At 38.9% G+C, this 12,071-nt stretch overlaps 3 protein-coding genes across 3 annotated transcripts in view; 2 read left to right on the top strand and 1 right to left on the bottom strand.

Annotated features, from left to right (window-relative positions):
• The window catches only part of LOC102300798 (proteasome subunit beta type-6-B like protein), a gene marked incomplete in the record, with an annotated part of 20,773 nt that extends 17,445 nt beyond the window's left edge, over positions 1-3,328 (bottom strand). Inside the window, 5 exon segments of the mRNA XM_005947271.3 lie at positions 645-789; positions 891-1,020; positions 1,563-1,694; positions 2,733-2,803; positions 3,230-3,328. Of these exon segments, the coding sequence (XP_005947333.2) occupies positions 645-789; positions 891-1,020; positions 1,563-1,694; positions 2,733-2,803; positions 3,230-3,277 (526 nt within the window).
• A 2-nt stretch (positions 3,329-3,330) lies between these two features.
• psmb13a (proteasome 20S subunit beta 13a) lies at positions 3,331-6,591 on the top strand. The gene is made up of 8 exons (XM_005947272.3): positions 3,331-3,436; positions 3,750-3,837; positions 4,383-4,480; positions 4,944-5,084; positions 5,203-5,318; positions 5,559-5,617; positions 5,912-6,063; positions 6,360-6,591. Exons 1-8 carry the CDS (start codon positions 3,375-3,377, stop codon positions 6,469-6,471), a joined length of 828 nt encoding a protein of 275 aa, XP_005947334.1. The 5' UTR covers positions 3,331-3,374; the 3' UTR covers positions 6,472-6,591.
• Positions 6,592-6,992: 401 nt separating this feature from the next.
• The window catches only part of LOC102299877 (proteasome subunit beta type-8), an 8,906-nt gene continuing 3,827 nt past the window's right edge, over positions 6,993-12,071 (top strand). The window contains exons 1-4 of the mRNA XM_005947268.3: positions 6,993-7,278; positions 7,550-7,691; positions 10,859-10,970; positions 11,494-11,623. Of these exons, the coding sequence (XP_005947330.1) occupies positions 7,129-7,278; positions 7,550-7,691; positions 10,859-10,970; positions 11,494-11,623 (534 nt within the window). The 5' untranslated portion in view covers positions 6,993-7,128. The remainder of the gene's footprint in view (positions 7,279-7,549; positions 7,692-10,858; positions 10,971-11,493; positions 11,624-12,071) is intronic.

Below are 12,071 nucleotides of genomic sequence, written 5' to 3'. Positions count from 1 at the left end.
ACCCTCCAACTTCACAGGAGTGGGTTGAATTTTTGTGCCTTTTTAAAAAACTATTTGATAACTACAGCAGCAACCAAATCAATTTTACACCCAAATTTGAATTTCAGTCTCATGTTATATATCACAGTTTACATAGAAAAACTTTAATGCCAATTTAATACCTGTGATAAAGAGTAACAGAAAGAAGTACTGATACTCTGGATGTTTGATCTGTTTCCCCGTAATTCAATAAAGAAACCTTGAAAAAGTAGTTTTTGCATAAAATATAAAGACTACACATGATATATAAAGTTATATGTAAAGTCTCCTTTGCAACTGCATTTTGACACAAAGCTTATGATTCAGTCCAATGTGTGTGGCATGTAGTAAAAGTCCAGAAAAACACTGCACATGAGTACCAGTTTATTTATCATTTAGGATCATTTCTTTAAGCTAAATCTCTTGCTTAAGAGTGTAAGATGCGGTTCAAAGCTCTAAAATATTTTTCAGTTATGTTAAAGTCATCACAATCCCACCAACCATTTTCTGAGCACAATCCTTATTTTCTCCTGTACTGTGATTCATATATTTCCTCTTCATGCAATCAACAATTTCCCTGCAAAACATTTTAACATCTTGATGTGAACATGGTGAAAAAACGGTACCGTTAGTGGCAAACTGCAGGCATTCCTCTTTCGTCATGTTGGGTTTGTATTTAGCGTCAATGTAGCCATAGATATAAGTGCTGCCTGAGCCGGCGATGGTAACAAGCTGGTTAATCAACATCCCGCCAAGAGCCACAACGTACACCTGGAAAGAGATGGAGAAGATCGTAGTGCAGCAGCTCGCTCAGTTTACAGTCATCATTAGCTCTTCTGAGATGTCTGACAGTTTTCACAGAGATCTGCTACCTGTGGTCCGTTCTTCTTGTCCCAGCCTGCTGTCATGAAGCCGGCCTGCAGCTCCTCCCTGTTTTTGTAGCACAAATCCTTCAACACAGATGCTGCTGCCATCACCCGTGGAGGGCTCTCCATCTGGACACTGCAGAAGAGTGAGAACAAGCAGACACAGCCAAATGTTATTTCAATATGATTGAATGTAGTATTTACAATAATGTGATGTTCAGAAAAATGTTTGAATAATTCAAGAACATTTTCCAGCAAAATATAAAGAAATGTGGGCTCAATATCAATCACCAGGTATAGTTAGCTCAACGGAGCCCTCTGATAAATTAAACTGTTGCCAAAGCATGCTGGGAAATGAGCCTAAAAACAGCGTCTATTACACTGAGGAAATCCATTATTGTAGTTTTTTTCTCTTCTTCAAATAAAGAAATACTTTCCAATTCAGGTCTAACTGAAGCCACTGCAGTGCTTACACGAACAACTCTGGACCAACTGGGGACAAGAACAACTTTGGTCATGCCCGTAGAGGCTGACTGGTACAAACATTTGTGTTTTAGATACAACCTACAAGTCTGAAGTTTTGCAAGGTGGATTCATTATCTTATTATTGTGATCTCACAAACCTCATGGAACTTGAACTGTTGAGCAAAGTAATTTAAACCTGTGCTGTGCGCATACCTGTGGAAGGACAGGTGGAACTTTGCAGCCTTGGTGATGGCCTGAGCATCTGCAAGTGAACCAGCTATGCAGCAGAAGATCCGGTCGTGAACCTGAATCACCTTGTTGATGGTCTTAGACGATACATACTCCCTGAGGAGAAAGTTGGAATGAACAGTGGTTGAGTGTTTGACATAGACACGACACACATAGCTGCAGCATGGAGATGTGTAATCTGTGGCTGTAGCAGATGGTGTGGACATCAAAGTATGTGAATGTGAGAACTCAACAACGAGGTGATGTAGGATTTTCACATTTATATCACAGGTGCACCTATTCCAGTGCTGAGGGGCACTGCTGCCAGCATTTTTTATATTGTACTACTTGGGTTTATAAGAAACACTTTGAGTAAAAACATATTAAACCTGTAGTTCAGTAAAGTAATTGAGTAAAAATACTTGCTTACATTTATACTAATCCTATGCATGCTCTCATCCAGTGAGTTTGGCACTGTAAGTTTAACAGTCCATTGGCAGTGACAGGGGGTCAACCCATTTCAGGGGGTGCTGGTGCCGTGTCATGACTACCTTAGACATACCCCTGCCCTGCACCTGTTTCACATCCATCTAGACCAAGACACGTATATTCTGTCTTTAAAGGTGGAGCACAACGCTCCACGCTTTATTGTGACCTCCAGACTTTTCCACACATACAAACTCTGCCTGCCTACTGTAAGCAAGCATGTGGCCTCAAAAATAACAATAAAAATAACAATAACTACTTGTCCTTGGTATCCACAGCTGTCCATCCCTTTGATGACAAAATCTACATCAAAAAGCACCGAAACAGACCCTCAGGAAAGTATGAAGTGGCCTAAGCCTGGGACCCAGTGTATGTGATTATTTTTTCACTTGTCAGTAAAATTACAAAAATTATAGAACCAGGTTTGATTAAACTTTATACAAATAAAATTTTGGTGCAGATGTGTTTATACTGGAAAACAAGGTACTGGCTTCGGTGGTGATGAAACAGATGAAAACAAAAGTACTAAATTGTATCAGCACAGCCCACTCGTGCAGATTAAATTTCAGTTAAACAGTTTTATTCTTTACCACATTTACCACAACAGGGAGTGAATGCAGTGTGATTCTATTTTAATTTACAGTTAAACTGCATAAATAAAACCCTTACTCTCCCACTGAAGCTCTGGAGTCTGAACCAATCACAACCCCGCCATCAAAAACGGCCGCCAGGATGGTGGTCTGAGGGAGGAGAGGAGAAAAATAGTTTTTAAACAAATATGACTAAATTATCATTGAGGTACACCGCATCATAACAACATTTTTTTTCCTGTTCATTCATGAAGACTTAGCAACGCTATGAATTCTGGGATTTGGAGTTCAGAAAATGATGAGGCTGTGAAAATGAAAGTATAGCTGACAGTTTTCTGCATAAAAACTCTAAAAGCAAACGAGCTCATAGTTTAGAAGTTGACCTTTACTGATAACATTATTAGTTAGATAACCAGTTGATGTGGTTTCAGTTAGTTTTAGCTTCGTGTTCAGGTAAACGCATCACCTGTTCAAACACGACATCGGCTACAGTTCAAACCTCCTGTTTTACACACGATGACTTCAGTGTTTCATCTTTAGATAAAAACACTCGTTACCTGGTGCAGGTTTACTTACCCCAGTGCTGACTCCTTTGACTCGTGAGTCCGTGCAGTGTTTCTCCATTTTAACCCCAAAATCGAAAGAGAGGAAGAGCTGACGCTCAGAACAGCGACCTCAGGCGCTCCGAGCGACGCGCAGAGGAGCCGCACTCACCTCCACAATGGCGCTAGCAAATGTCTTCGAAACTCCCGCACCTGGCTTTAACTTCGACAACGCGGGAAGGTAAGAGATTCTTTTAATGTTCTCAGAGCTGCAGACTGAATCGCTGAGGACAGAAATCAAATGAAACCGTCGGTAAGACTGAACTTACATCGAGATCAAAAACGAAACTAACGTTTCCTGATTTTATATCAGATTAATCGCAGAGATAATCTTTATTTACTTCTTTATTTTTCACAATCTTTATTACAACTATATTTACAATATGTTGCTATTGAAAAGTTGTTTTACCCCACCACCAGCACAAACACACGCACCACAGACTCAACACTCCTGACCCCTCCTCTCTCTCTTGTCTTCATCTTCCTCCTTATAGAAACGCTGCATTAAAGGGTCTCTTTGATGGAGGACAGACTCCCAAACCCCTGAAAACAGGCACCACCATCGCAGGAGTGGTGTTCAAGGTGAGTATAACTGTGGGAGACGAATAAACAAAAACAATAACTTTGTGTGTTTAAAACAAAAAAAACTCTGATTTTTTTAAACTGTTTTTAAAAGGATAACAAACTAACTTTTTCCCATTACAGCCTTTGTATTGTATTTATTCTACTATAGAAACTTAAACACTAAAAACTACATAAAATCCTTTTATTTTTCTTAAATCAAAGGCTCTTTTCTCACATGGTGCTGTGAGCAGAGATTCTTCAAAGAATTACACTCAAAGCCTGCTAACCCACAAATAGCGTGTAATGAATGATGTAAAAAAAAAAAACCTGACAAACAATATTCCAGCATTTGCTAAATATTTACCTTGGATGTAGACATTTCTTGCTTTAAAAATGTGCATTTCAGTCTGTTTTTGCCTAAAATAGTGTATTGCTGTTTGAATGCTGGTCTAGTATTCCTATGAACATTTACTTTATGGAGCTGTTAACACAATGATTGTGAGGTACATGAATATAATTCAAGTGATAGTTACTAACATCCAGATTTACCTGTGTTTCTACAGGATGGGGTGGTGCTGGGAGCAGATACCAGAGCTACATCTGGTGAAGTGGTGGCCGACAAAATGTGCGCTAAAATCCATTACATCTCTCCAAATATATAGTAAGTTTCATTAGCAGAGAAATAACTCCTGACTCTCTCACAGTTATTTTCATCCAGTTGTTTCAGGTAAACTGCTGTCATTTATTCTTTGAACAGCACATTCTACTATTAACTCACACTTATACTTATATTTAAGCGATTAAATACACTGCTACATGTGGAGAGAAAAGAATGAGCATCTTCTGTTCATATAAAATATTCAAATGAAGCAGCTGTAGTAGTTTACAATAGTTTCATGCTACTGATGATATTCCGTGATATCATGGGTGCTTTGGGGAGAATAGAGTCCTCCCATTGTTTGTATGATGATTTTTATTTCTGTAAAGCGAAACATTGACTGTAGTCATTGTTTTGCGTTTCTCACATTAACTTCTCTTAACGTATACCTGGCTTGCTAATTCATCTTTTATGTTTTGTTTTTCATCTGTTTACTCATCTGTTCTCTGTCTCTGTGTGTCTGTAGTTGTTGTGGAGCAGGTACAGCAGCAGATACAGAAAAGACCACAGACCTCCTCTCATCCAACCTCACCATCTACTCTCTGAACAGTGGGAGGAACCCTCGCGTTGTCATGGCTGTGAACATACTGCAGGACATGCTTTACAGGTGAGTGTTGCACACACTCAGGTGTGTTTTTAGGACTTGGAGGAGAGTTTACCAGTAGTGAAGATTTTTAAATTAGTAGTAATAGAAGTTTGTGTTGATGATATATGTTTGTTGTCAGGTATCACGGTCAAATTGGGGCCAATCTTATCCTCGGGGGAGTGGATTGTACTGGGAACCACCTGTACACTGTGGGGCCATATGGGAGTGTAAATAAGGTGCCTTACCTTTCAATGGGTATGTGATATAACTGCATTAAGTAACAGTATTAGTCTTTTTATTGGATTCTTGGTTAGTGTTTCTGTAATGCTTTTGTCACTCTCTGTTCACTCCAGTATAGAAGAGCTACTTTATATAAAATAAAAATGGCAGCAATGTGTTGTTGTTACTAATATAAATGAAATCATACAAGTATTTGACTCAATCACAGACCACATCCAGTCTGTGTTTAGCTGACTTTACTTTGTGTTCATGCAGGATCTGGAGATCTGGCTGCTCTTGGGATTTTAGAGGATGGGTTCAAACCCAACTTAGAGGTACACCAGAGATTTATAGGGGTATAAATACTGTGAAATGACAGCTGCTCATTTAAACTTGATCAAAGAATTATTTCAATTCATTTTTGTGGATCTTTAACTGCAGTGTGACAGGATACTGTACTTGTATAATAAAACAGTTCATCCCTGTCCTTTGTGTCTTTCACAACTATCAGAAAATGCATGCAGCCATCTGGAAGTTGTTGCAGCTGGATTTAAAAGCTCACAGTTGACTCTTTTTCTCTTTTATGTTCCGTTTGCTTTTTTCTTCATGCAATTTCTGTCCTCTCTCAGCTGGAGCCGGCGAAGGAGCTGGTGCGAGCTGCTATTCAAGCAGGCATCATGAACGACCTCGGCTCAGGCAACAACATCGACATCTGTGTCATCACCAAGCAAGGAGTGGACTACATCAGACCGTACCGGGAGTCCCAGTTCAAAGACAAGAGGTACGTGTGTATCAGTATGACTTTATTCATCATCTTAAAAGGAGAAGAAACTTAAAAAAGAACAATTTATCAGTTAAAAAAACAAAACTATAGTTTGACTTATAGTCTGTAACCGTGACTGTCTGTTCGTCTATGCCATACATGCAATACATGCTGACTGTTGTAAAATTATTTTTCCAAGCTCCCAATATATGTGATTATAAAAACACATTGGTGTCCACTGTTATTATGCAGGGATAAAAGGGAAAGTGTGAATTTGGCTTAAAATGTAAGATTATCTTTCTTCTTTCTCCCAGGAAAACAAAATACAAATATCCACCAGGAGCAACACCGATTCTGACAGAGAAAGTCGTCCCCTTAAAGCTGGAGGTTGTGCAGGAAACAGTGCAGCAGATGGAGACGGCCTGAATTTCAGCACAGAACCACACGACTTGAACATAAATGATCTATGTGGCAAACATGTGACTGACACTGGTTTCATGGGTTTGACTGCTGATAAAAACTTTAAATAAAATAAGTGATATACTATTATGCTTCCTGGTGTTTCTTTCTATAGTTAATTTTTAGCACACTGTGGTATTTGATCCATCAAATAACAGACATGATCTCACAATAACAGGTCGTCACATGCATTAATGTCACTGATCTGCGCCAGGTGTTTTCCCAAAAACCTGGCGGCTACATTTCCGCTTAGATACTGATTATGTAAAAGAATAAAGCCTTCCTATTGGATATTGATATTAAAACAGATGATTAAACTCCGGTAGAATATTAAGATTTTTCAACTGTTAGATTATTGGGACTTTGAGAGCAAACATCAGAGCATTACTTATTTCTAGATTTTTTATTTCATATGAAAATTGCGAAAAAAGAAAAAGAAAAGAAAAAGCCCGCACCGATGAAGAGTTTAAAAAAAACCTTTCACTTTCGATTTCTTTGTCGCGTAAGCTACGAGGAAATTATTCGTACTGCAACTCATTTGACTTCGCCGTCGTTTGGTTGACGTTAAGGCTGTTGTGCTAAATACTTACAAAAGTTAAATTAGTCTTAACTATAGGACTCAAAATGGCTCTTTTTGAAGTGAGCGGTTATAAAAAATATTGTGAACTCCGTGAACAGATTCTTCCAGCAGGACTGACGCATCTTGTAGACCGAACCAACCACTACAGCTTTGGCACTAAAACCCAGGAGTTTGCTGTCCCTCCGGGTGTGGACGTGAGTATAATTCAACATTTCTCCCCTTTTTTAATCAGTTACACAATCCAAACATCAGACTCGGTGTTATAAAGCTTTACGCGTCTCTTCGCTTTTGGTGTTGTAAGCAGAGAATTTCAAAATTTTAAGGTCTAGGGTTTAAGTTTGGGCTTGCGATCTGTTTAATTTCGTTTTTCAGATATGATCTCTTACTCTCTTACTTTCTGTTTGGCATACTCAGAACCATTAGCGATCAGCGTCTCAACGAGTTCCCTTTTTGGTTTCATTACAGGCTTCAGGGTTTCTGAAGTCCTGCAACCATGACGGAGGTGTGTGCATTGAAATGAACCACGGTACCACCACCCTGGCCTTCAAATTCAAGCACGGAGTCATCGTTGCAGTGGACTCCAGAGCCTCAGCAGGAAACTACCTAGGTATGATGAATAACTGGTAGAATCTGTCTGCAGTTTGCCAACCACACAAACATGTCTGAAAATGTGGGATTAGATTTTTTTTACTTCTAATTCCATAGATCAAAAAAAGAAAAAATCAAAAGAAAAGGTTAAGCAAACGATGGAAATCATGTGTCAAGAGTCCAAGAACCTTTTTTATTAGCATGCTTCCAAAGATATAATTGGTCTCATTTATGAGGTTACTATAATGATTAAATGTTTGTCCAGGATGAAAGCAATATTTAAATCCAGATTTTATTGTTTTTGCTGATAGACTTTGCTCTTAATCTTACATTGGGGCACAGTCTGTGGAGATGTTGCTTTATATTCTGCTCTTGTCCAGAGCAAACATGCTGAATAATACAAGTAATAACATTGTGGTATAGGATATTAGAAGGGTCTGCATAGGGATACTATGTTTCTGAATCAACAAGTAAAGTATGTTAAGCTATAGTTTCTCATTTAACTGGTCATAACACACAAGTAATAATACCAGTGCCAGTGCTACTACGATACCATATCAAACAAACCTTGAAAATTCAAAAAATTAAAGAAAGAGCTGTATATTGGTTATTGTTTACTCTGACTGTTCATTAAACTAGCTTTACAAAAAATTGTTCTTTCTCATAATGAATTGGACCACAGTTACAAAGTACTGTGTCCATTTCTTTCCAAACAAACAGAATCTGACAGGCTAACATTGGTGATAATGTATTTGCAGTATCTGATTAAAAGTATGTAAGTGCTGCATCACTGGTGGGAGGGCTTTCCATAGATACCAGTAGGACATCAACTCCCTTCCTGTGAAATCTCTGGACAGTTAAGTGTTTTCTCACATGGGCTCAACATTGACATTCAGAGGCAGGGTTTTCTTTACAGCTCCTTCAGCTAATTCTGAAAAAAGTTCAGGGTTGTAGTGCTTCTTTGCATGTGTTTCTACTGAGCAGAGAATGAGCTTCTTTTATTAGCAAAGTCACTGATGAGAAAAGACATTAAGAACTGCACTGGTTGGTCAGACATGCGAATCTTGAGGTTTTCCCAATAAGCATTTAAAAGTTCACTGCCTATGAAAACATGTAAGCAAGACACCATACTAATGTTATTGGATGTAATCATCAATCCTGTTGTCATATACCTGTTAAATCCAGAATTGAATTCAAAATCCTGCTCCTCACATACAAGGCTTAAATAATCAGGCCCCATCTTATCTTAATGACCTTGTAGTACCATATCACCCTATTAGAGCACTTCGCTCTCGCTCTGCAGGCCTACTTGTTGTTCCTAGAGTATTTAAAAGTAGAATGGGAGGCAGAGCCTTCAGTTTTCAGGCCCCTCTTCTGTGGAACCAGCTTCCATTCAACCAGCTTGAATATTTGTCTTCACTCACTATGTGTTAATAGACCTCTCTGCACTCAATCACACTTGTTATTAATCTCTGGCTTTCTTCCACAGCATGCCTTTATCCTGTCTTCCTTCTCTCACCCCACTCACAGCAGAACCAATCCTGGTTCTGCTGGAGGTTTCTTCCTGTTAAAAGGGAGTTTGTCCTTCCCACTGTCGCTAAAGTTCTTGCTCATATGGGGTCATATGATTGTTGGGTTTTTCTCTGTATGTATTATTGTAGGGTCTACTTTAAAATATAAAGTGCCTTGAGCTGACTGTTGTCATTTGGTGCTATAAATAAAATAAATAAATATAAATAAAATTGAAATTTGAATTGGAATAGAGGGGGTCTTGACCAGTTTAAGCTGCTGTAGTGTTAATAAAATTAACAGGTCTAGTAAATGGGCAAGAAGGAGTTTAGTTCTTACTAGATCTGATGTGTTTTCAAAGTGTTACTTTTTTTTTTTTTACCACCACATATTATCAAGTAGCATCATCAAGCAGATTGGTTATATTATTATGTAGTCAATGAGCTGTTTCCCAGTTTTCCTTCCAGTCTTTACCTCTCAGAAGACTCTCCCCTCTACAGTCTCCAGTCCACATTACAGGCTTCTTTATCAACAGAGCTGAATTGGTTTGGATAAAAAAATGAGTTGAGTTTAGGATAATGTGGACTTTCTTTCTCTCTCCTCTTTTATTCATTTTAATGTCTCAACCTGTATTAAATTGTATTTTTTTTTCTCCCTAGAGGATAATTCAAAGTCTGTTTCAACAAAGTCGTAGTCTTTGAAAAGTCTACTGGGCAAAATAGGTGGTGCTATTCAGAAGCTTGGGGAAACCTATTTAATAACCATTTGAGGTGACTGTTGTTGTGATTTGGCACTGTGTGAATAAAATTGAATTGAATATAACAGATGGATGTTGCCCCTGTGATGTCACTCCTTGGTTTGTTAATTACACATCTTGAAGCATCCACTTTAGCATTTTTACTGCCACCATCTTAGTTTTCTGGAGTGACAAGCAATGTTCCCTCCAAGCTGCGCGCGTGCGCAATTGCGCACTGCTGGCACAGTCTCTGCACACAGAAAATCTGCGTTGCGCACAAAAAAAAAACCTAACCTGAATTGAAATTAAACAATTAATTGTTTTTAATTGTGAAAAGAATTTGTGTGTGTGTAAAAAAGATTTGTGTGTGGACATAGCCAAAAAAACCCACCTGCAAGTTACAAGTACGAATTTTGACCCCATTTTTCTTCCTTTCATCTGATTGGTCAGTGTCATGTCAATCACAAATGTAACAATCCAATCAGAGAACAGATGGGTTTGGCTGTCAGAGGGGCGCTTTTTTGAAATGCAGGTCCTTGAAGGGTAATACAGTTTGAAGCTGGAGGATCTCTATATAAATATCCGATAGCAGCTAGGTCCCCTAACTTTCAGCAGTTGTTGAAAGGAAAAAGTTGTGGTATATCAGTGGTTAGAAATACCATTATTACTTTAGGATTAGTTTAACACAAAGTCAGGGCTGACCCGGGACCATTGCTGTGAGTCACAGTGTGCAGCATACAAGTCCTTTCACATCGGACGCAGGATGTGCTGCTAATGCTAACTGCTAACTAAAAGCAAAGGATCCAGAATTTGTTGCTGGCTGCTGGGCTCTGTGGGTTTTTGCAGCAGCTCTACCTGTACTAGATGCACCTGCTCCTTGGCGTTTCTAAGTCTCAGTGCACTCCTGTATCTGAATCAGTCTTTTTCTCTTGTGTCTGCAGATTCAACAGATGCCAACAAGGTGATAGAGATCAATGCTTACCTGCTGGGCACCATGTCAGGTAGTGCTGCAGACTGCCAGTACTGGGAGAGACTCCTGGCCAAAGAGTGCAGGTATGTCCAGTTTGAATACATTAGACCCCACATTTTAAGCCGTCAAAGGCCTAGAACATTTCTTACAGTTACTGACTCTCCTGAATTTATTTTTCTATTCTAAACTATTCTACCTGCCAGAATCAAGTTTACATACCATTTTAATCAAGAGGATATTAATATTTAGTCTTTAAAGTTATGTCAAGTCAGCCTCCCCGGACACCACGCCCTGAACCCACTTATCCACCCCTACCCTGCAGCTGAGCCACAAACCACAGGCCACCACTATTCCTTAAGCTACAAGGTTTTCTAAAGTGTTTGAAGTGAAAAAAAGATTAATGTAAATGTTCCTGAGTGTTAAATTGTGTGTTAAATTTTCAAAAATGACAAAATGTTTCTCTAACTAGAGAGAGTGCTACATCATACCCAGCACACTTCCAAAAGTTATTTCTTCCTGCCAGCAGAGTGGTTTAAGAAGGGCTACAGCTGGTTAGCTGATTTTTCTGACAGTAGTTTTGTCCTGTGTTGTTATTCTTTCTCTCAGGTTGTACAGGCTGAGAAACAATCACCGGATCTCTGTGGCTGCTGCATCTAAGCTTCTGTCCAACATGATGGTGGGATACAGAGGAATGGGCCTCTCTATGGGAAGCATGATCTGTGGATGGGACAAGCAGGTAATATATGTGTGGGAAACAAGTAAGGTAGAAGGTTTAATGAGAAAAACATATTAGAAATGACTTGGACATCTGGGGAACTGAGGTAAAAATGTCGCCTGTCTTGTCCATGTTGTCACGGGTCCACCGTTATCAACAATGGCTGCTTTGCTGGTGAAACGGTTACTTAATTGAAATATCTGTCACTTTAAAGTTAAGCTGGATAAGGTTTACAATCAGTGAAGTCCGGTTGCTGATTATATATCTGTACAGTGGTGTGTAATAGTGTTTGCCCCCTTCCTGATTTCCTATCTTTTGTATGTTTGTTGTTAAATGTTTAATATCATCAAACAATTCTAAATATTGCACAAAGAAATGACTGAAAGATTAATAGGCTTTGTTTTGAGTTTTGTTCAAAAAAGAATGACTTCATATAGAAAAGAAATATACATCACATATGCAGGACACC

The sequence above is a fragment of the Haplochromis burtoni genome, unplaced genomic scaffold (assembly GCF_018398535.1).
Source record: "Haplochromis burtoni strain Fernald_Lab_line unplaced genomic scaffold, NCSU_Asbu1 Contig_519, whole genome shotgun sequence".
NCBI lineage: Eukaryota > Metazoa > Chordata > Actinopteri > Cichliformes > Cichlidae > Haplochromis > Haplochromis burtoni.
The sequence above is the reverse complement of the archived record's forward strand: the minus strand, read 5'-3'. Positions and strand labels throughout refer to the sequence as shown.

What these genes read in the sequence shown, in the direction of transcription:
- psmb13a (XM_005947272.3), top strand. Translation starts at nt 3,375, where the DNA reads ATGGCGCTAGCAAATGTCTTCGAAACTCCCGCACCTGGCTTTAACTTC. An exon ending in GGTTCAAACCCAACTTAGAG is followed by an intron (nt 5,618 to 5,911) that starts GTACACCAGAGA and finishes GTCCTCTCTCAG; the next exon opens with CTGGAGCCGGCGAAGGAGCT. An exon ending in TCCCAGTTCAAAGACAAGAG is followed by an intron (nt 6,064 to 6,359) that starts GTACGTGTGTAT and finishes TCTTTCTCCCAG; the next exon opens with GAAAACAAAATACAAATATC.